We start from the raw sequence: 22141 nt of genomic DNA on the forward strand, positions 1-22141 counted from the left end.
AGTTAGAATAATATAATTTGCGCGTAAAAGAAAAAAAAAAACGAAATGTCCTTTTTAAACCGTGGTTCAGACAGCTGCGTGGACTATACTATTGGATGCATTACTACCCATTCTGAACTTGCTGTACTTGCTGTATTATTGGCTATTAGCCTTAAATGAGAATCAAAATCATAATTAAACCTCTTCAATTAAAACAAGTATGATCTATGGCCAAAGAGCCTCACTTAACAACATCTTCAGTCCTGTAAAACACCCATCTATCTAATCTAACCAAAGAAACTCGGTAATCCTTTATCCGTTCACATCAGTTACAATACAAGCACATTCAAGCTTCTTCACCTATGAAGAGCAACACCCATTACTGCAAAATGAGATTTTAAAAGCTCATTCATCAATGCAGTTTCACTCTCAAATCTATTACTACTCTTCATTGGGTAATTCAGACTAGACTAATTATTCATTTGGTACATGAATTGATTGCCACCGTTCAATAGCTTGAATCCATCATAAACCGAGTTAGGAAGTAAGAAAATTGTAATGATTCAAGGAGCTTTGTCAAAAGGCGCTGTATCATTGTAACAAGTATCCCATACAACTTCCATGGCGATTGTAGCAGCAATTTTCGAGCAGTTAGTATTAGTGCCCGTCATTGAATTAACCACTCTTCGCTTCACACAAGCCTTCACAAGAAAGGAATAATAAAATAACATGAGTTTAAGTGCCACGTACCAGATAAACAGATTAGGAGGGTAAAGTCCATTTGGGGATTAGATAAGACAGATGAATCAATATATAGACCTTACTTGTTCATGACCAATTATCTTAAAGTTACCACGCAACAACTCTCTCAAGAAATGACAGTCCCCACTGAGATGGCTGGCTCTAATCTGAGATAAGTTAGAACAACAAAAAGAATATCAGTAACGGAAACAAAATTCATCTGCGACGACTAGTTACATGAGAAAAGCATAATAGGAACTAAGAAATTTAAGGTGTGAAATGAAAAAACGAGAAGCTTTAAAGCTCAGTGCCTCAGAATGTTGGAATTTTATAAAGTTACCACTACATTAAACCCCAAGTCAATATGATTATACAAAGTTAATAGTTAATAGCACTGTGCTCTTATTTGTTAAGCACATGTAATAAAGGCTTAAAGCATTTCTTAAATTCTGCAGGTCCTGTATTCACACTATGCTAGATTAGCAGCTGTTTCCTGCAGATACTTTGTTCCTGGGTTTGATTCAATCAAGGTAATGCTTAAATTTGTATATGATAGTTAATTGAATTGTCTTAAAAAACAATCTAAAGCAGGGCATATGCATATACCTCTGTGCAAGCTCGATGAGTACGATTTCCCCAGTCCATATTTTTAGCACGACACTGATCATATGCATGGATGAGCTCATGGATAAGCACTTGGGTTACTTCATCTTGAAATCTCAAATTGTTTGCACATACTTGAATCTGAAACCAAACGCAAAACCAAAGCAGGAAATAAGTGTTAGCTGGATTAAAACCATTCACGGCGATTGCCGGCGATTAGCTTTGAAATTATGGCCAGTTACAGAGAGGATAATTCATAATTGTAAATGCGAACGAAAGGCGGCGGTGATTTTACCCCACCGTTGCTCTTCGGACAGAAAAAGCCAGACATCGGTGTATCGCAACGGACGGATTTGAAGAAATTATCGGTAATTTTGCAGCCCGCTTTCTCCAATTGCTCCCTCAGAAACTTAACTTTTGGATCTGGAGAACGTTCAGCGTTAAAGACATAAGCAGGCACGAAGATAAAAACTGAAACCCTAAGCCCTAGCAAAACGCAGTGGATGAAGACTAAGCAAAAGGGGTGAGGAAATGATAACGAAGTGTAGTTAACCCTGTAGGCCTTTCTGGATCATGACCTCGCCTTCCGCCACCGTATGACCGCCTCTCACGCCGGACCACGCGGCCGTCCCGGGCGGTCGATTGTGCTCCATTGCTGATGTTCAGGAGATGGACAGAAGACACGACCCAACATAATGGACTCCAGCAATTATATTGTGGACCATGGTCCACAAAGTTTTGTAGACCATAGTCTAAAATCGTCGTCGTTTCTTTTAAGAAAAGAAAGCATCTAAACTGATATCTGTAGTTGTGTTGAAATGAAACTGCAAGGTATACAAAATGAAACTGAGTAAAGAAAGCATCTAAACTGATATCTGTAGTTGTGTTGAAATGAAACTTCAAGGTACACAAAATGAAACTAATTTTGTTTCACTGAGGTTCAATCTCATAACCTCTCACATAGAAGATGTCACTACATGTCATCTGAGCACCTGGTGCTTGTTCAATCCTTATAACTTTAATTGATAAAATATCGCAATAAAACAAATCAGCTTTGATTACCCATGATTGAAGATCCAAATAAAAAAAAAAAAAGAGATTTAAACTCGTAACTTTTTAATTACAAGTTTGTATCTTTATTCTTATTGAATGAGTTACCCCATAACTTTTCATTTTTGTAGGTTTGAGAATGAGTAAACCATTCTATGTTTTGTTTGGAGACAATTTTCTCTGAAGACAAATGGGTGAAAATGCTATTTTTGATCCGCAAAACTCTGGTGAATAGAGGATAGCCACAGAGTCCCTACAAACCAGCAACCAGTTTTACCGTACGCTCAGCCATCTCCACGGCGGCTCCGCCATATAAAAGCCACCCAACATTCGCCGTTCGGATCATTCTTTGGCTCTGCAGTACGTATTTCTCGCCCCATTTAAGAGAAGTATTCTGCAATCCCAAAGAGTCATTAATAAAATTAAAGAACATAAAAAGAAATAAAATATGGCTCGCAAGGTGGTTGTTTTTGCTCTACTCTTCGTCGCCCTTGCTGGGTTGGCTTCCGCGGCCACCGCCCCAAAAGGCTCCCCGTCGTCCTCCCCATCCTCCGCCCCTGCGGGGGCCCCGAAAAAAGCCGGCTCCCCGTCCAGGGCTCCCTCGTCAAAGGCCCGGGCAGGGTCTCCGTCGAAGGCCCGGGCAGGGACTCCGTCAAAGGCCCCGGCGGGGTCTCCGTCAAAGGCCCCGGCCGGATCACCGTCTGAAGGCCCTGCTGGATCCCCGTCTGAAGGCCCGGCCGCCGCTGAATCTCCGTCTGAAGGCCCGGCCGGATCTCCGTCAGAAGGCCCCGCTGCGGGCGCACCTGACTCTGACTCCCCCGCGGGGTCCCCGGATTCGGATCCCTCATCACCACCAAAACCCGCTTTAGGGCCGTCAGATGACTACGACGATTCGGAAGAAGGACCTGCCGAGGCTCCCTTAGATGACTACGATGGCGCCGCTGCTTTGAAGGTATCGGCAGTTGTCGGAGCTGCCGCCGTCGTCGGGTTCTTCCTGTGACCGAATGAGACCACCGGTGGTTGTTCGTTCTACACAGTACGTAGTTAGTTGTTTCTTGTTAGTCATGCATCATGCATTATTAACGTTTTTGGTATACCTTTTGGCTTTTGCATATGTAAGGGGAGAACCAATTAATATTCAAAGATTAAATTTTGTTCTGGTGACACCATCTCCAACATTCAATTCTTTGTGCGTTCGATCAAAACTTTTGTGGTGAATTTAATAGTTGTCTTTTGAGGTACGCGCTCATACTTTCCATGCATGCATGAAGCTTTATCATCCAAACATTGTTCCCACAACCTTGAATTTATAATCTCAAGGCTCTCCATGTTCTGACTTGTTCTGACTTGAGAGTGCATCTAACTCAAGTGAGATGCTAGACTTTTGTTTATAGTGCACAAAGAGTAACTCGACTGAGATGCTAGACTTTTGTTTATCGTGCACAAAGAGCTTTTATCATCCATATATTTGCTATTTGATCCTAAACATGTTGGGTTGATGACACATTATGTTGCGGACACAGTTCCAAAATTTTTCATAATTATGAATATATAGTTCTATAATTATGAACATATAATTCTGTAATTATGAAGAGATTCAATAATTATGAAGTTCAAAAATTATGAATATATAGCTTTATAATCATTAACATATAGTTCAGTAATTATGAACATAGAGTTTTGTAATTGTGAACATAGAATCGTGTCTACCTTCTATACTGTAGATTCATAATTTCTATACTGTAGATTCATAATTTCTATACTGTAGATCCATAATTTATAAACCTTTGATTCATAATTTAAATCTAGTAGATTCATAATTTATGTATTGTATAGTTGTTATCAAATTATGAACATATAGTTCTATGATTTGTAAAAACAGAGTTTAATAATTAGAATCTAAAATATAAATGTTTTATGAGTCTACAATATAGAATTTATAAATATATAATATAGATATTATGGATATGGAATCGTGTCTACCTTCACGCAAAACATAATTTGCCGTGGGTTGATTAATTGGGCCTCATCCCCACAATGCCCTATGGGCTGGTATTTGTTGGATCAAGCTCTCTATTTTAACCTTTTTGGAATAATTACATCACTACATTTATTTATTTTTTAAAATCGGTAGGTAGTAAAAGAACACACACAAGCATTTTGTTAAAATCATGTAATAACGAGCACAACGAGGTAAATGTGTAGAACACAAGTAGTAATCTCCAAAACTGATGGACCCATTCTACGAACACTTAAAAGTACATGGGCCAATGCATATGTACATCAATCAAATATCAACATGGTCTAGATGCCTGGCTCCCGTTTTATGACAGAGGGGCATACTTATTATTATTATTATTATTATTATTATTATTATTTTGTGATGAGAGAAATATCCACCATTATTCATGTATAATTGGTGTGTTGTAAAAATTGACTTAGATGCATGTTGGGCATTAGTGCTTATTGGTCGATGTAATTTCAGCCTTATGCGACTTTTAATCGGCTAAACGACTAATCGGTTGACTAGGCGTCGACTTAGCCGAGTTTAGCACCTAACTTGGTCGAGTTTTTTTTTTTGCCTGCTCGGCTATTTTTATTCTATAATTATATAGTCACGTACTCAACTAACTATCTAACATATGTCTAGTTTGACTAACGCATAATGCCCATTGTGTATATAATTGAATTAATGGCTTTCTGGTACTAAAATATTTATATATTGAAGAAGCAAATCCTGAATAATTTGGGAGCATATGAAAAACTTAGTACACACCATTACATAGTAGCGATAAGTTTCCTATATAACTCAAATAAAAAACTTTGGATAGCTCTTTAATTTAACACTGTGACCAAAGGTGTTACATACCCAATACACAATTACACACACCTGCATTCGGCACAAAAAGTATCTGTCATCCTGCAGTAGATTAGACACAATACCATGTATTTTAACACTGTCGTTGTCTGTAAATATAATGTTACATAAAAACATGATCTATTTATCTTGAATTTTACTATAAATACTTTCAAATTCTATTCCTTTATTTCTATTTCGTGATATGATAATCGAAAATTGATTATTTTTATCATGTGGATCCACACTAAAGTATATATAAGAGGGAATAAAACTATAAAAATTGAGAGTATAAAATGGGAGTCAATCAAATATTTTACATTTATTTTAGGTCCCCAGAAAATAAGATATTTTGGTTTTAGGATCCCCCAATCTCCCTTAATCGCAATCCCCCTTGTTTGGATTACCCACGCTATCCCCTTAGCAGCGTAATCCGGATAACACCAAAAATCTGAGCTCTGCTCCAATGATCTTCGTCCACGTGTACTGTGGGCCCACGGGGATGGTGACCCCACCAAAAAGAGCAGAAAAGTTGCAATCTCCTCCCCCACAAAGTCTACACTTTTTGTGACCTTTTTGAATGTGATTAATGATAGATAGGCAGATAGTGTGAAGCGAAGTTGCAGAATGAGCAAGCAGAGTGGCAGTGGCACCGCCATGAACAACAAGAAACGCCGAGCTAAACCGTGTAGATCCGCCCGGAAAGCCCGAACCCGGAGGCCCAAGTTCCTCAGCCTCCGCCTCCAGCTCGCCGGTGATAATAAGAGCGATGGTGGTGACTGCAAAACGACGTCGGATGGGCGGCCGCAGCTGGACTTGTTCCCTCTGCACCCGGAGAATTTGACGGAGGAGAAAGACGCGGCGGCGGAAGAGAATTACGTGGCGGCGGAGTACAATTTCTTCTCCGCCGCGGAGAGCGGCGCCACCACGCTCACCGGACTCCTCGGCGCCCCCTCCACCTCAGCTTCTTCCGGGGAAGACTACCGCACCGCCGCCGGCGGAAGCGGAAACAAGGCGTTCTCCTCGTCGGATTCCCTGCGGTACATTTCCGGGTGCCGGGGAGCGGCGGCGTTGGCGCGGACGGCGCTGCGGAGCAAAGAGCGGAAGCCGTGCGAGGAGGAGAAGTGGGTGTGCTACTCGGAGGTGGTGGAGAACGAGCGCAAAGACGAGGAAGTCACCAGCAGCTCCGCCTCCGATCTCCGGCGACGCCGCCGGCTGTCGTTGAAGCTTGATTATGAAGAAATCATCACCGCTTGGTCCAACCGCGGCTCTCTTTACATCCAACCAGAGTGCCCCCAGACCGTGCCGGACATCATCCACGACGACTTTTTCTCCGGCGGCTTCTATGAACCATCGTCCCACGTAAGATCTCCCTTCCCTTACTATATACTCAAACATCGTCCTACCTATGATTTCTTATTTCTCTTCGATTCTGTAATCAAATACGGAGTAATAATAATTTTAAAAGAATGGAATAGTAATCATTAATTGTTTATTAGTTGCATATCTATAATTCTATAATTATATATATATATATATATATATATATATATATATATATATATATATATATATAATCACTCGTGCAGTCATCATACTAAAATAATCATAATTTTCTCTTCTCATATCATCAGCACCGTTTGCCATTTGGGTGTTTAACACTGTACTGTAGCCATGGGACCCAGTCCCCAGTTGCACTTTTTAGCTTTTCTTGGGTCCACCACCTCGTGCTGTAGCGGTGTAGCCCCTACAAGTAAAAAGTTCAGTATATTCTATATGAAAAATATGACGTTTACTCTATTTTCTACTCACAATTTTTATTTAATACATTAAATCTTAATGTTGATTTTTATATTGAGACATATTAAAAAATAATTTATTAGTGTCCACCACATCAGTAAGTAAAATTTAAAAGTCCATGTAGTATGACTTTTTTAGTACTATTAACTATATTACAATTGATAGTATTTGTTTTATATATTCTCTATTGCTGCGGACCAAAAAGTCCATACTCCACCACCAGGGTTCGATTTGAAAGTCCATGTACTCTTATTTTCTACTCTCAATTTTTAATCCCTATAACGTGACATGTTTTGATTACTTAATATAATAGGGGATCATGATTTATATCCATTTATTTTTTCCTCCAATAAAATTTAAACATAAGTGAAAATAAAAGTTGGGAATAAGTTTGTGGAGTCTAATTAATAATTTTCTTTTATTAAATGTCAAAAAGAATGTACAATAACATTTAAATTTGCTGGACAGTTAATTTGTAATTATTAAACATAATTATTTAAACAATAACATATTTACCTTTTTTTATATGAATCAATGGATTATTTAGAATTATTTACTTCGTTGGGGTCTAGACTAAAGTCAAAAAATAAATTTTACTCCGGCTACACAATTAGATAATATTTATGATTTATCACTTATGATTTGCTAATTATTATATAAAAATATGTTTATATACCCTAAAATAGTAGTTGTTAGAGTTCATATCACATTTAGTATGTTACTATTATTAAACTAGTATACTTTTACACATGTCTAAATTATTAAATAAATATATTTTTGAAAATAATTATTAAATATATATTATATAACATTGTTGGTACTGTCGGCAATGCAAGTTGATTTCTAGCTTTTATCGACGGTACATTTAATGTCGGTGTCGTGTATGCAAACGGTGTTAATAATGTTGGGAAAAGGACAAAAATGATGAATTGAATGGAGTTTGTAACCGCGGTGTTGGGTTGCAGGGGACATGGGAGAGGAATCTGAGTTTGTATAGGGTTCCAGAAATGGTGGGGAGTAGTGGCGGTAAGTGCCGAAACAATGGGGAAACGCCGGCGGAAGATGGCGGAGATGAAGAGGCGGCGAAAGAAGCTGCGGCGGGGCAAACGCACAGAGCGGCTAGCGTTTTGAGATACAAGGAGAAGAGGCAGAACCGACTCTTCTCTAAGACAATTCGATATCAAGTTCGTAAGCTCAATGCTGAAAAACGCCCTCGCGTTAAGGTAATCTATATATCTATTCATTCTTATCTACAAGTTCCCACATCATATAGATTTACCTAGTTAATAGCATTAGCTAATTGTTAAAATATATTTGGTAAATTAATTAATAATTAATTACATATAAAATGACTTTCTCAACAAAGTTAATGAAAAAAAAAACTATTTTTATTGAATTTTAGTGATTCGAAACGAAAAATTAATTAATAAAACACCCATATTGATTGTTTAACCAAATCAAAGAGTTAATAAGTGGTCAAATAAACCAAAATTAGTTGATATATAACATTATAACCTTGTTTGGTAAAATATTTAACTTACCCGTCATTTTTTGGCTTATTTGATCACTATTAGTTGTTTGTTTTAGTTAAAAAAATCAATATAAATGTTTGGTTAATAATTTTTTTGTAACTCCAAAATACTAAAATTCAAAAAGCTACTCAAAAATATTTTTTTAATTAACTTTTTGAGAAAAGAAATTATATCAAAACAAACTATCACCCTAACAACTAATTTACCAAACATATTTTATAATCAGCTAATGTTATCAACTAGTCATACCCTCTAACAGCCATCAGTTGACAATCATTTACCAAACAAAACCTCTACAAATTATGTTCAACTTTTTATTTTTATTTTTATTTGTGGGTATTGTTGATTATTGACATTAACGGATTATTATTTTTTGATGAATTGTAGGGAAGGTTTGTAAAAAGAGATTGAAGTGTTTTAATTTATGATACGATCACGACAGAAGTATGAAGTATCAATCACCATATCAGTAGAGACCATCCAAGTCATATATTGTGAATTCCTAAGAATTTAAGGATGAGCTGTACGTGTTTAAAGACACTTTTGTTTCTTGAAATTTTGTGTTTCACATTGCAAATTGTAAAGGAATGACTGACAATAATATAAACCATGTGAAATAAACTACGAACTACGTCAAGAAAATGCATTAAGACTGTTAGTCTATCTATGGAACATGATATACATTGCAAAGTGAAACACATACATACAAGTTCAATTTCAGTATATTAAAAGTTCATTTTTATGTATTATATGTTCATTTTGTAACAGTTTACTTTTTGTTTATTGCAAATATATTTTTAATGTACTTCATATGAATGAAACTTTACTACATTAAAAATGAACTTTTGGCCTATTAAAAATAAATATGTATTAATTATCCACTTCATAATGTGAATTATGATTCACATCTTCACGGTATAATTTTTTTTATTTTTACAATAAAATAAATTAATTTTGATTATCTATAGTTGATGAGCTCAAATTAATTAATAAAGTAAAGAGTTAAACTTATAACATTGTGATTATAAACGTGAATTTCCTATCATCTTGGCTGGAGTTACCCGCATAATTTGTCCCTATCTATCCGTTGCTATAAATTGTTGTAAATTAGTGGGCTTCTTGTTGGGCTTAATGATAATCTTCTTAGTGGGCCAAGACTCGACTGTGCTCAACTACTTTTCCTTTGAAATGGGGTGTCTTTCTAATAGTTATGCCGTGAAACCGAATTTACCCGGCATGGTGCATACGATGCAAAACGACACCATTTTAATTAAAAATACGCGTCCCACTTTAAAAAAAAATTTAGGTTCGATTCTCGGCAATAACATTATTGTGGATATATAGTTATGAATTTCTGGATATATAGTTATAAATTTGTGAATGTATAGTTATGAATTTATGGATATTTAGTTCATTCATTGTAGATATTTAATTCATTCATTGTAGATATTTACTTCATTCAATCACTGTGAATATATAGTTATGAATTTATGGATATATAGTTATGAATTTATGGATATATAGTTATGAATTTCTGGATATATAGTTATGAATTTATAGATATTTAGTTCATTCATTGTGGATATTTAGTTCAATCATTATGGATATTTAGTTAATTCATTGTGGATATTTAGTTCATTGATTTTTACTTCATTCATTCATTCATTCATTGTGGATTTTTACTTCATTCATTCATTCATTGTGGATTTTTACTTCATTCATTCACTGTGGATATATAGTTATGAATTTTTGGATATATAAAAATGCTATTGCCGAGAATCGAACCTGATTTCTTCTTTAAATGGGACGCGCGTTTTTTTTAAACCAAAACGGCGCCGTTTTGCAACCGTATGCACCTTGCAAGGTGCATTCGGTTGCACAGCATAATTCGCGGGTGTCTTTGGGGCCGGTCGTTTTATCGTGGACCGCGGTGCATAATTGATTATGCACCGCGTATCAAAACGGCGTTGTTTCGTTAAGAAAAGAAACATCGCCTTGTTAGTGTTAACAGAGTGACATTACAGTGTATCTAAATCGACACTGCCTCACGTATTATTTTTATATTATCAAATGAAACTACAGTTGTATCAAAATGATACTGTAATTGTAGTGAAATGAAAATGCAATATATATAAAATGAAACTGAATAACATTTCACATATTTGAGTGTATATTGTACAATGAAGCTGTAATTATATCGAAATGATCATGGAATTGTGTTTTAATGAAACTATAGTGTATATAAAATAAAATTAAATAATATTTTCACATATTTGAGAGTATAAATATTGAATGAAACTATAGTTATATCCAAATGAAACTGTAGTTGTGTTGAACTGAAACTGCAGTGTATACAAAATGAAACTAAAGAACAGAATTATTTTTTGTGCAACGACGCGAAACTGATTTCGTTTCTTTACATTAAATAAATCGACGTCGTTTTGATGTGCGGTGCATAATCGATTATGCACCGCGATGCACGATATATAACCAATGAAAGAATGATAAATCACAAATTATTCAATTTTAATCGACGAAAAAAAAAAGAAGATAAATCAAGAACATAAACATCTTCCAACATTTTGCTGTCCTCCACGACTCAATCAAGCTAAGTTTCATATATTTCACTACTGTTGTTTTCAGCACCGCAACACAACCAACAAAATAACAAAATTCTTTATAACGAATTATACTATAATAACCCAACATTTTACTTACCTCTGCAATCACGACAAAAGTTTATTTTATTTCTACCCGTTCATCGAACAAAATAACAAAACGCTCGAATCTTCTAAATTAAACTACAATCTATCAAACTCATTCATACAAATTTGAGATTCACAATTATAATTAGCAGACTTTAATCAAGAGGAAAATACTTTTCATAACAGAGTCAAAATTCAAAAGAATTTATATATTTAAAACCCAAAAAAAAAAAAACAGGAAAGAGAGAGAAATTGAAAGACTGAAGATGGAATAACCGTCTTACCTTGCCGAGTGCGTAGAGAGAGAGAGAGAGAGGGCGAAAGCATGATGGAGTTTGTTGGCAGAAGAGCAGAGAGTACAAAACTGCGCATACCCGATCGAATTGAAGGAGGTTTAATTTCATTATTCTCTCTCCATACACATATGGGCTATGTTCACTTGTGCTCTCTCTCTTCTGTCAACACCGCCGCAGTCGCCATCGCCGCCGCGCCGAGGTCAATTGCGGAGCTGGAGTATCGTATCCACTACGGTTTAATTAGGATCGGAGAAGGTATATATTTGGTTGTTTAATTTGCTGTGTGAAATAGGCGGTTTTCATGTCAAACTGCCGAGGAAACTTCTACATTGATATGATATTTTAGCCAGGCGATTTGAAAGGGAAATCAGGGGTACGTTGTCACCTCCCTACTGGCTAGTGGCTACTCGTCATATTCAAGATCATAGACTTGTTACAAAGTTGAAAACAATAATAATTTTTTTTTTTCTTTTGTTTTTGTAATAATTATTAGTTAAAATATACAATGGAATCTTGCAGAGTCGCAGCCAGTAAAATCAGACAGAATAACTTCATTAATTAATTGTATAATAGCCAACAAAATCATACAGAAGAAATAAAATTTAAAAAACTATGCGTGACAACCTGATTCGAGATGTATTTGAAATTTGAAAAATGATTTTTGAAAATTATTGTTCTTGTTTTCAATAGTTTTTTTTATATATATATTTTTTACAATAGTTAAAAATTCTGGTAAAATCTGTAATGAGGTTGCTCTAAAATTTAAAAAATGTGACGGTGGATCTGATCTAAACATAGGCAAAATATTATGGTTAGATCTGTTTCGTAGCGATGACGAATGCATGATGTTGTTTGACAGAGACTGTGACAGCATATTTCAAAGTTGCATGGTCAGTCCAGGCCGAGTATCATCAAGGGCAGGGTACAGCCTACTATACTGTACGTTGCGTAAAATGGCATCAAGTGACACGATGGAGTATCAGTCCGTTTTGCCCTAAATATGTGTTTGAGTGAGTAAAACATGATTCTTGTATCAGAATGTTATAAATTTATTTGTTATGAATATCTTTTTTAGTTAAAATCTTTAATTCTTCACACATATTTTTTAGTGTGATTTATTTATCTTGTGTGATTTAATGGGTATTATATAAAAATGAGTGAACTTTATCTAGTGTATATTTTCGGACAGCTATTATTGATTTCTCTTTTGTTAAAAAAATTATATGTATATATATATAAAATAAAAAAAAACAGTAAATCATATCCCATCACAAACCGCACTAATGTCTGTCGAATCTCCATTGGTAGATATCATCAGAAGTCATCGCCACCTTTCATCCAACCTAAGCAATGGCCCCAACATAAAATTTTATAATGTTGTTATATGATATGATGATATTTATGTTGTTTGAAAGGTCGCATGCATGATGCATTCTTCTTTTCCTCATTTTTCTTTGTTTAAAATATTGTATTTTTTTATTTATAGGATCAGTAAAAATTGACCTTTTAACCCATTTTTAACCATTATAAAGATTAGAAAAATCTTGCATTGCCTATAATCGACCACTTAGTCCCAATGGTCATGTGACGTTTGCCCACTTATATTTGGATAATTGGGACAAGCCAACCCATGAACAAGAAATGATGATCTGACTCAACCTGTATTATGAGCTAGACTAGTCCCTAGTCCCATATTGTAGCATACGATCAATCGTTATGCTGGGGAACCGTGTTTACCTTATAAATGAACACGATTTTATGTTCATAATTACTAAACTATATATTCATAATTATAAAGTTATATATTCATAATTTTTAAACTTCATATTCATAATTATTTAACTCTATGTTCATAATTACTGAACTATATGTTCATAATTATAAAACTATATATTCATATTTTTTGAATTTCATATTCACAATTATTGAATCTCTATATTCATAATCACATAATTATATGTTTATAATTATGTTAACAACTCTATTTCATTATTATAAGATTATATATTCATAATTTTTAAATTATATATTCATAATTATTAATAGTTTTAGAACTGTGTCTACATATCTTACAAGGTGAACACATTTCCATAGCATAATTTGCCCCTTATTATAGCGTATGAACAGACCAGGTCGGGCCTCGAGCTAATTTGGTCCATTAACATTATTACACACAACACCAACCACTTATAAAAGTTGGGCAATTTATATAGTGGATCATGATCCACATAACATTGTAGAGTACCCTGAATTAAAACGACGTCGTTTAGATTTTCAAGTTTTAAAAGATTCTATACGTAGTTTATCATTTCTCATGTTTCAACACATATTTTAATTTATTTTAGGTACAAAATTAAAACTCTTAAATGTACAAAATTTCATAGAACGAGACTCAAAAACTAAATACAAGGCACATACACATGTTATATATTTACTTATTCTAATATCTGATTTATGTAGACAATATATGTCCTATAAGCACATAATTTTATAATACAAGACATAAATTCGTAAAATAAGACACACAATATGTTGTGTGCTACACAACTAATAATCTATTTCAGGTACGGAATTATTGCATAGCATGATACACAGAAACACATAACATAAGACACATACACATGTTTTATATTTACTTTAGTTAAGATACAAAATTGCATAACATAAGGCACAAAAATGCATAACACAAGACACAAAAATGCATAGTACACGATACAAAAGCGCATGTTATATTTACTTTATTTCAAGTATAGAACCCATACGCTTAAGGTACAAAATTGCATAACATGAGACACAGAAACACATAACACAAAACACATACACATGCTTTACAGTTTTTTTTTTTTTTTAAATAGTAACATGAATTGAACAACAAACGGTCGCCGTCAAAATTAAACTTCAAAACTACGTAGTTTAGAATCAGGTCCACGGTATAACGATGGCAAAAGTTGTTGAAAAATTGGTTCAATAAGTAGTTGGTGTGCTCTTATAATTTGTAACCAATATCAATCTGATATCTAAACATCTTCTTAAAAAAAATAAGAGTGAAAGTTCTTCTTATTCTTTATTTATTTATTTTTGTTTGGTGACGAGAAAAATCTGCAATTACTATTAGCTAGCAATGTATCTTCGATAAATTTTCAATTTTGCGTACTAACTTGTAAGCCAAACAATAGAGGTAAATTGCACAAGAAAACTCTATACTACATACTAAATCGAGATGATATTAATAAAAATCAAACTCATAACTTTTTAGTACAAGAATCTTCATAATCTCATGCACTGCACGTATATGTGTATTTATTGTTTTTTTTTAAAAAAATGTAAATATACTTTAAAATTGGAGGATTATATCAATTTTTTACACTTTTCAACCTCAAGCTGGTAGTGGTGGCTTGCCTACTTTTTACAATATATTATCAAAATGATGCACGCATGCATGCGTGGATTAATTAACAAACATTTCGTACGATGTATAAGTAAAGCAACCATCATTAAATCTTAATTAATTACTCGGAGAGTAAAATGGAATATATAATAATCATGCGTGTGGGTGGTAGGTGGAGTGGATGAAATATAATTTCTTGTTAATGTTTTGCAACATAGGGTCTTTCAATGTGATTTAATGTTTATATTTTCTTATGTGGTTTGTGAGTTTATTATACAGAAATGAGTCTACTTCTTTTATGTTTTAAAATTGTGTACACCTTAATTCTTAAGTAAGTAGTGGTTGTTGGATTACCTCCCTATTACATAATTTTAATAATTCAATGTACATCTTAAGTAGTGGTTTCGAGATTCCTCTTCCATCAATATAGATAATAATCATTGGGTCAAGTTCTCGTGCAGCCGTGCTATCACGCATTGTTGGGTATACATAAATGCACTACAAAATGTCCAAAAATGCACCAATAGGTGTGATGCATTTTGTGTGTGTGTGGTGCGTTTTGTGGTGCATTGGTGCATTTTAATGTGGTGCGTTTCTGAACATTGTATTGTGCATTTATGCATACCTAATGGTGCAATTCACATCCACGGAAACCTGGCATGTATGAATAATCATTAATTAAATTTAATAAGCATTGTAATTAACTAATCAAAATGACAAGGACATGCATCAGATAACACGGTTTAGTACTCTGGCAACCCCACAACTTGGGTGATTAAAATCTACATTAATTAACAAGCTGTTAGTTAATTCCTCAACTAGGAGGAGGAACACTCAACATAAAAAACACCAATAATATTGAGGTGGTTAATTAATTAATTATTTTTCTTTCCCAGAGTTTGGAATCCTAATTCGGATTTGGCTGAAGTTAGACACTAATGGTGCGATAAGAGGCACCAACGACGACGGCGACTTGGTCGGCCGGCGAATCAATAAGAAGCTTCCTCTCCTTGACGGCGGGATCTTCTAGAAGCAAAACCTTGTCCTTCTCGCTAACTCCGACCATGTGCAAGTATTCATAGTCTTCCCTCTCTTTACCTTTGTACAACACCCTTTGTTCTTTGGGGTCTAATCCCGTCATCAATGACATCAACATCTTTAGCTCCCCTAATCAAAATATGTCAACACATTATTGAGAAAGTTTTACATTAAAAACATAAATTAAGAAACATAAACGAACGAGTTTATTATATGATGGATTAAACTAGTTAATTGGTTAAATTTAACTATTGGTTTGACTCATCACGTGTATTATGATTTGAATTAACTTATTTTTCCAAACTTGTGAGAATTGCCTGCCTATTGTCTTTCTTTTTCAATTGATCTGTTCAGTATGAATAACATAAACTGGTCAAATATGAATAATCTAAAATGACTTACTTTTCTTTATGACCTTTACTGGTTATTAGGATCGGGTTACATAGTGAGCTTTAATTTACTTTGTGTGTATTTTTGAGTAAGGACGGATTGTGGATTTTTCCGTAAATCAAAGAGTAAAATGAGAGAGAGAGAGAGAGAGAGAGTTATGAAGGTATAGTAGGAATGAAAATGTTGATTGAAGGTAGAGAGAAATTAAAGGTTAATTACCAAAAGTTGAAGTAGCTTGAATGGAAATATGGTGGCATTGGGAGACAGTTGAAACTCTAAGTGTGATGATTTCTTCAGCATTCTCTGCACATTCTCTCTTCTGGACGAGCATGCCGCCGGGGCGCACCTCCCATTTGATTTCGCCACCTTTGTTGGCGGATCCGACGGCGGCGCTCGCGGTGGCGCAGCCGCTTGCTAGCTTTGTTGAGTTGTTTCTGCAGAACTTGATTGACCTTAGTTTCATCATTTTTCCACTTGCAAATTAAAAGCTATTAGATGGTAGCGAAAGAAATTAAAGCTAAGATGATGGATCGACGAAGCTGCACACATATATATACTGCTAGGAGAGTACAGTTATGGCCAACCATAAAATTTATATTAAAAGACAGAGAAGCTCAACTGTCGTTACATGACTACCAAAATATACTCAAAGGTTTTTTTTTTTTTTTGTTTTTTTTGTTTTTTTTTTTTGTTTTTTTTTTTTTTTTGTTAATGATGGTTGAGTGGGTAAAATATAATTTTAATACTAAAAGTAACAAATTCAATTTTTGCCAACATTCTATTGGCTAACTCGATCACTAATGATGTTCTTAGTGGGATTTACTTCTCCTATGATATTTGAAAGGGAATATGTACTCCTCGAGTACACCTCCCTTTGCGTATATATACCATATACTCGCTTCGGTATCTGGCCAGGCCACCGAGAGGAATCATTCCCGACCTTGACCTACCGTTAGTTTGATATGCATGCCCGACTTAAATATGAAGACCGATCTAAAGTGTGGTCCACGATAGGTTTTATTACCTTGAGTTTGACCTCGTCTGAACGATAATTCCGAACAAGGCCACTTAAAGCCTAAGACCTATATTCCTAACTTTAAACCAACCACATCACTCCGTGGATGATCAGGAATTTCACAACACGTGGCTATAGTGACACCGTCCCGAGCCAACCGATTGCATACACGACACGTGTCAATCAAGCATGCCGAGAGCCTGACATGCATGTATCTCATTTCTTCTCCAATAAATACCACATTTAATGCTAAAAAATAGAACCTTTGGGAGGATCGATGTTCACCTACCACACCCTAGTTTGGGACCCTCTAGCCTCACGTTATTACCCGCGAGTCCGAGATTTAAACCAACAAGCTAAGCAGACTATTAAAAGATCCACTACAATCCGATCGACCCTACGACTTGAACGTATTTGAAATACCGCCGCGTGTTACTTATTGAATTTTTTCAAATAGTAACTATATGATTCCCTTATCACCAAATACATATATACTTACAAGTTTCTCAAAAGGACTTTACTTAATTAATAACAATCATAAAATAATATTGGGGACATGATTGTGCCAGCTCCCTTAATCATGCTTTATCTTTTGTCATATTGAATTTATTATATACCTTCAATATATCACCTTTAAAAAAAAAATCAGCCGTCATGTATTTTATTTATTGAGATAATAAACTAAAGTAGCTAATTCAAGACCCAATTAAGTACCTTAGGTCGTTGAACCATCAAAAGTCTCAGCCAACAACATCTAACAATCAAAACGTGGTGAGGGTGACATTTTGTTGAGAAAAATGAGAGTAATAGATCATGCATACACAGAGGCAAACAAAAATAATAAACAAGATTTATGTGATTAAGTAGTTTGCTTAGGTTCACGGAATTAAAACATGTGCTCCATCTCAATTAAAAGCCTAAGCTAATAGTTGGATTGCACATTAATGGCTAGATGTTCACACACAGAAATGAAATGAGTTCTTTTATTAATTGTGATGACAATATTTAAAAGGTTATTAATATTATATTTATATATAACTTTAATGGTAAATTTAAAAATTAAAATCGCTAATATAAAGTGTTGAATACAACTAAGAATGGTGCTTAATCTAGTAGGCAGACCAGATAAAGAATCTGTAGCCCTAACCAAAGTATGGACTATCACATTTGCTGATTTACAATAAAATTGAAGCACACATAAATTTTCAACCGGTTAAGAATATGTGTTTAGAATATTTTATTATTATTATTTGAGTACACAACATATATACACACATTTGTTGTGTCGTGGTTCGCTAATGTTAATTAATTAAGGTATATATCATCATATCCCATGTGGGGCGGAGAGAGAGGTTGAATGGAGGAACGCATGCATGCAAAGTTAAAGCTAACAGCTAAACTAGCTAGTTCATCTTTAAAAAAAAAAAAAAAAAAAAAAAAATCAACCGTCATGTATTTTATTTAATAATAAGATAATGGCCCTGTTCGGTAAAAAAAATTGGTCTATAGGTCAATTTTGACTTATTTGATCACTATTAATTATTTGATTTAGTTAAAATATCAATAGAAATGTTTGGTTAATTAGCTTTTTGCAATTCCAAAAGGCTAAAATTCAAAAAGCTACTCTAAGCAACTTTTTCAATTAGCTTTTTGATAAAAGAAATTATATCAAACAGCTATCAGCTAACAGCTAATTTACGAAACACTTTTCTACAATCATCTAATGTTATCAACTATTTATACCTTTTAATTAACACAATCAGCTAACAGCAAACAGCTATTAGCTAACAGCCATTTTACCAAACAGGGCCAATAGCTAAACTAGCTAGTTCAAGACCCAATTAAGTACCTTTGTTTTTGAGAGCCTTAAGTCGTTGAAAAGTGGTGAGGGTGAGTCGTTGAAAAATTTCCAACCGGTTAAGAATATATGTTTAGAATATTTTTTGAGTATTCAACATATATACAGACATTTGTTGTGTTGTGGTTGGCTAATGATAATTAATTAAGGTATCATCCCATCGATCCCATGTGGGGCGGAGATCAGAGAGAGGTTGAATGGAGGAACGCATGCATGCAAAGTTAAAGTTGGATTGGGAAAATAAAAATTTAAGATTTGGATTCTCTTTTTCACGACTCCCATGAGATTTGTATGCTGTAAGCTAAGCATGCATGCATGCATGCATTTCAAGGATCTATTCCAGGGATTCTATTTGATTCCCCACATGGGCTTTTCTTTCTATATTTTGTATACTAATTAACTCTGTATGTATATATGTGTTTTATATTTATATGTGTGATCGAATATATATATATATATATATATATATATATATATATATATATATATATATATATATATATATAGAGAGAGAGAGAGAGAGAGAGAGAGAGAGAGAGAGAGATGATCTTAATTGAGTCTTGAATGTTTTGGAAACATGCATACATGATAATGCCACCTCTGATTTTTGTTTTTGTTCAAACTCGTGATAGAGGATCTTAAGCTCAAGATTATGGAGTTAAGATTGCATGGATATATAATATATTGAAATTCAAAAAATATTCTTCAAAGATTGTATATGTACTCTGCCCATATTATTGTACTATCCAAATAAAAGTATGATATATCCACCACAATATTGTTGGCAAATTATTATGTGGACCTGGGTCAACATTACAAGGTGGATCCGGATCTAAATGTTCAGAATTTAGATACTAAATGTTCACAATTTATTTTTTTAAAAATTTATAATTTGTATACTATGAACACATAATGTTAACATATATGTGATTGATTGTCTTGTTTTGTATTCACAAGATTCTTTCAAATACTACAGTCATACAATATCAATAAATTAGGATTTAATGACATTCTACTGCGGTTATGTGTTTTGACTTAGAAACGTATTTATATTCTAGAATTGTACCCATGGTTGGTACTTAATTAGTTGAGAGCTATGCACACTGTTTCTTTAGAGTTGTACCCATAGTTGGTATTTAATTAGTTGAGATCTATGCACACTGTTTAGCACCATTGTGCATACACACTTGTAATTACTAAGCCTATAAACTAATAATGAACTACTCACTTTTGTGAAATTTATTTAGTTTTTACCCATGGCTGACATTTATTTTGTTGCGGATGCACACTATTTAAAGCCAATGTGCAATCACGTATTTAAAAACTAAGCGTATAAGATAATATTGAACTGGTCTCTTTTGTGAAATTCATTTACTTTTTAACTATGATTAAAATTTGTTTAGTTGTACATGCACACAGTTTAACGCAATTGTGCACACATGTGTTTATTAACTAAGCCTACAAGCGAATATTTCAACAATCACCTATGTAAATTTAGTTAGTTATTATTCACGACTGAAAAAAAGCCATACGCAATTACGCACACACCTACATGCGCATGTGCACACATGGATTGAAAAAAACTAATACATGACTAAGATATAATAAACACAGCAAGCACACCAAACCTTCAACCCACGAACATAGATTCAAAAGTAATAAATACTAACAGCAGTATTCGGACAAAAAAAAAAAAAACAATTAGTGCCAAAAAAATACTATGAGGACAGTATGAAGTAGTCATGTGCACATTACAAGGACCACCCAAAAAGACCATAGTAGATAAAACACACGTCTACACAGATGGAAGAGGAACAGAGATAGATTGTTAGGCACGAGACAAGTTTCGTAGTCTATGCACATTGAACTCAGACACTGCTAGATCCTTCATGTAACGTAGTCTTAGATTATGCAACGTCGTAGTGTCCCCTTAACAAGGCCACAATCCCAATCCGAGACCCGCTGGCTTACATAGGACTCCATGTGACGCAGAACCTTGGACCTCTAGCCTGGAAAGAAAACAATAACATCCATGCAAACATGTAAGCCAAAACACGCGATCTAATGACCACACACAACAGAACCCCAAAAATGAATTAAACGCAGGCAAAAGTACTACACCAAAGAACTGAGCACACAACCTGACCCAAACATTCACAATTACACTAACATCGAGAACCCAACAATAAATTGATCGAGTAAAATGTGAGCACACATCCTGACCAATATTACCTTTCTGTACAATTATGAATTATTACATGAAATTAACCTAATCACAATTGTAAGTTCATCACAAATTAAATGCCTAAAATATTATTTTCATGTGCATTATTATTTTTATATGCGGATAATACAAGTTCTATGTATTTTGGTCCTTGATACAACATGGACCATATGTCCATATTCCATGATATACTTTGCCTTTTAACATCATGAGTTACTGGCAATTTTTTTTTTTTTAAATAACTTCTTTAAAATGAAAAATATTAGATAGATAAAATTTAATCCTCCAAGCAAAATTAGATAGAGACTAAGTGCGAACACCTCACGAGCAAAACCCAAAATTCGAGATTAAACAAAGAAAAAAAAAGGCACAGCATGATTAACAACATTCTGAAACTGTAAAGGGCAATAAAATAACATGAAACCATAGTTCCACTTTATTCACTAACTCCATTCCAATACAGTTAAACACACATTGGTGATTAAAAAACAAAACCACAAAAGTTTGGTGAATGTGAAATGGTGATTGAATGACAGTAGAATCTTTTAACAAACTGATTATTCAAACACATTTAAGCACACATTTCAGTTCATAAAAAACAAAACTTAACAAGACAGGAAATTTTAAAACGAATACACACTGTGACACTGACAAGATATTGCATC

General features: G+C 34.3%; 4 protein-coding genes and 2 long non-coding RNA genes across 11 annotated transcripts; 2 read left to right on the forward strand and 4 right to left on the reverse strand.

Annotated features, from left to right (window-relative positions):
• Window positions 1-164: 164 nt before the first annotated feature.
• Window positions 165-21013, reverse strand: LOC109178289. Its single transcript, XR_002053691.1, has 3 exons — window positions 21003-21013; window positions 17489-17492; window positions 165-339 (listed from the first exon to the last, which is right to left on the reverse strand). It is a non-coding gene; the product is annotated as an uncharacterized LOC109178289 (long non-coding RNA).
• Window positions 263-1997, reverse strand: LOC109178284 (mitochondrial inner membrane protease ATP23-like). The gene is made up of 5 exons (XM_019327909.1): window positions 1877-1997; window positions 1619-1746; window positions 1327-1464; window positions 804-887; window positions 263-680 (listed from the first exon to the last, which is right to left on the reverse strand). Exons 1-5 carry the CDS (start codon window positions 1974-1976, stop codon window positions 543-545), a joined length of 588 nt encoding a protein of 195 aa, XP_019183454.1. The 5' UTR covers window positions 1977-1997; the 3' UTR covers window positions 263-542.
• LOC109178287 (classical arabinogalactan protein 11-like) lies at window positions 2721-3537 on the forward strand. Of its 4 annotated transcripts, none has more exons than XM_019327913.1 (2): window positions 2721-3113; window positions 3144-3537. In XM_019327913.1, the coding sequence occupies exons 1-2, from the start codon at window positions 2822-2824 to the stop codon at window positions 3371-3373; spliced, it is 522 nt and encodes a 173-aa protein (XP_019183458.1). In that variant the 5' UTR covers window positions 2721-2821; the 3' UTR covers window positions 3374-3537. The 4 variants fall into 4 exon arrangements, with proteins under 4 accessions (XP_019183458.1, XP_019183459.1, XP_019183457.1 ...); XM_019327914.1 differs by having other exon boundaries at window positions 2721-3108; window positions 3139-3537; XM_019327912.1 differs by having other exon boundaries at window positions 2721-3104; window positions 3135-3537.
• Window positions 5558-9227, forward strand: LOC109178283. 3 transcript variants are annotated; one of them, XM_019327907.1, is made up of 4 exons: window positions 5558-6204; window positions 6235-6592; window positions 7996-8253; window positions 8950-9227. In XM_019327907.1, the coding sequence occupies exons 1-4, from the start codon at window positions 5858-5860 to the stop codon at window positions 8971-8973; spliced, it is 987 nt and encodes a 328-aa protein (XP_019183452.1). In that variant the 5' UTR covers window positions 5558-5857; the 3' UTR covers window positions 8974-9227. The 3 variants fall into 3 exon arrangements, with proteins under 3 accessions (XP_019183452.1, XP_019183451.1, XP_019183453.1); XM_019327906.1 differs by having other exon boundaries at window positions 5558-6592; XM_019327908.1 differs by lacking the exons at window positions 7996-8253; window positions 8950-9227 and adding an exon at window positions 6800-6986 and having other exon boundaries at window positions 5558-6743.
• LOC109178290 lies at window positions 11298-11946 on the reverse strand. Its single transcript, XR_002053692.1, has 2 exons — window positions 11529-11946; window positions 11298-11440 (listed from the first exon to the last, which is right to left on the reverse strand). It is a non-coding gene; the product is annotated as an uncharacterized LOC109178290 (long non-coding RNA).
• LOC109178288 (BAG family molecular chaperone regulator 3-like) lies at window positions 15694-16883 on the reverse strand. Its single transcript, XM_019327915.1, has 2 exons — window positions 16599-16883; window positions 15694-16118 (listed from the first exon to the last, which is right to left on the reverse strand). The coding sequence occupies exons 1-2, from the start codon at window positions 16843-16845 to the stop codon at window positions 15880-15882; spliced, it is 486 nt and encodes a 161-aa protein (XP_019183460.1). The 5' UTR covers window positions 16846-16883; the 3' UTR covers window positions 15694-15879.
• Window positions 21014-22141: the final 1128 nt, after the last annotated feature.

The sequence above is a fragment of the Ipomoea nil genome, unplaced genomic scaffold (assembly GCF_001879475.1).
Source record: "Ipomoea nil cultivar Tokyo-kokei standard unplaced genomic scaffold, Asagao_1.1 scaffold0813, whole genome shotgun sequence".
Classification (NCBI taxonomy): Eukaryota; Viridiplantae; Streptophyta; class Magnoliopsida; order Solanales; family Convolvulaceae; genus Ipomoea; species Ipomoea nil.

Coding starts and splice junctions, on each gene's coding strand:
- LOC109178284 (XM_019327909.1), bottom strand. CDS start 1,976: ATGGAGCACAATCGACCGCCCGGGACGGCCGCGTGGTCCGGCGTGAGA. Junction 888..1,326: donor CTCATCGAGCTTGCACAGAG/GTATATGCATAT, acceptor AACTTATCTCAG/ATTAGAGCCAGCCATCTCAG. Junction 681..803: donor AGATAATTGGTCATGAACAA/GTAAGGTCTATA, acceptor TTTCTTGTGAAG/GCTTGTGTGAAGCGAAGAGT.
- LOC109178287 (XM_019327911.1), top strand. CDS start 2,822: ATGGCTCGCAAGGTGGTTGTTTTTGCTCTACTCTTCGTCGCCCTTGCT.
- LOC109178283 (XM_019327906.1), top strand. CDS start 5,858: ATGAGCAAGCAGAGTGGCAGTGGCACCGCCATGAACAACAAGAAACGC. Junction 6,593..7,995: donor TCTATGAACCATCGTCCCAC/GTAAGATCTCCC, acceptor GTTGGGTTGCAG/GGGACATGGGAGAGGAATCT. Junction 8,254..8,949: donor AAAAACGCCCTCGCGTTAAG/GTAATCTATATA, acceptor GATGAATTGTAG/GGAAGGTTTGTAAAAAGAGA.
- LOC109178288 (XM_019327915.1), bottom strand. CDS start 16,845: ATGATGAAACTAAGGTCAATCAAGTTCTGCAGAAACAACTCAACAAAG. Junction 16,119..16,598: donor TCAAGCTACTTCAACTTTTG/GTAATTAACCTT, acceptor TATTTTGATTAG/GGGAGCTAAAGATGTTGATG.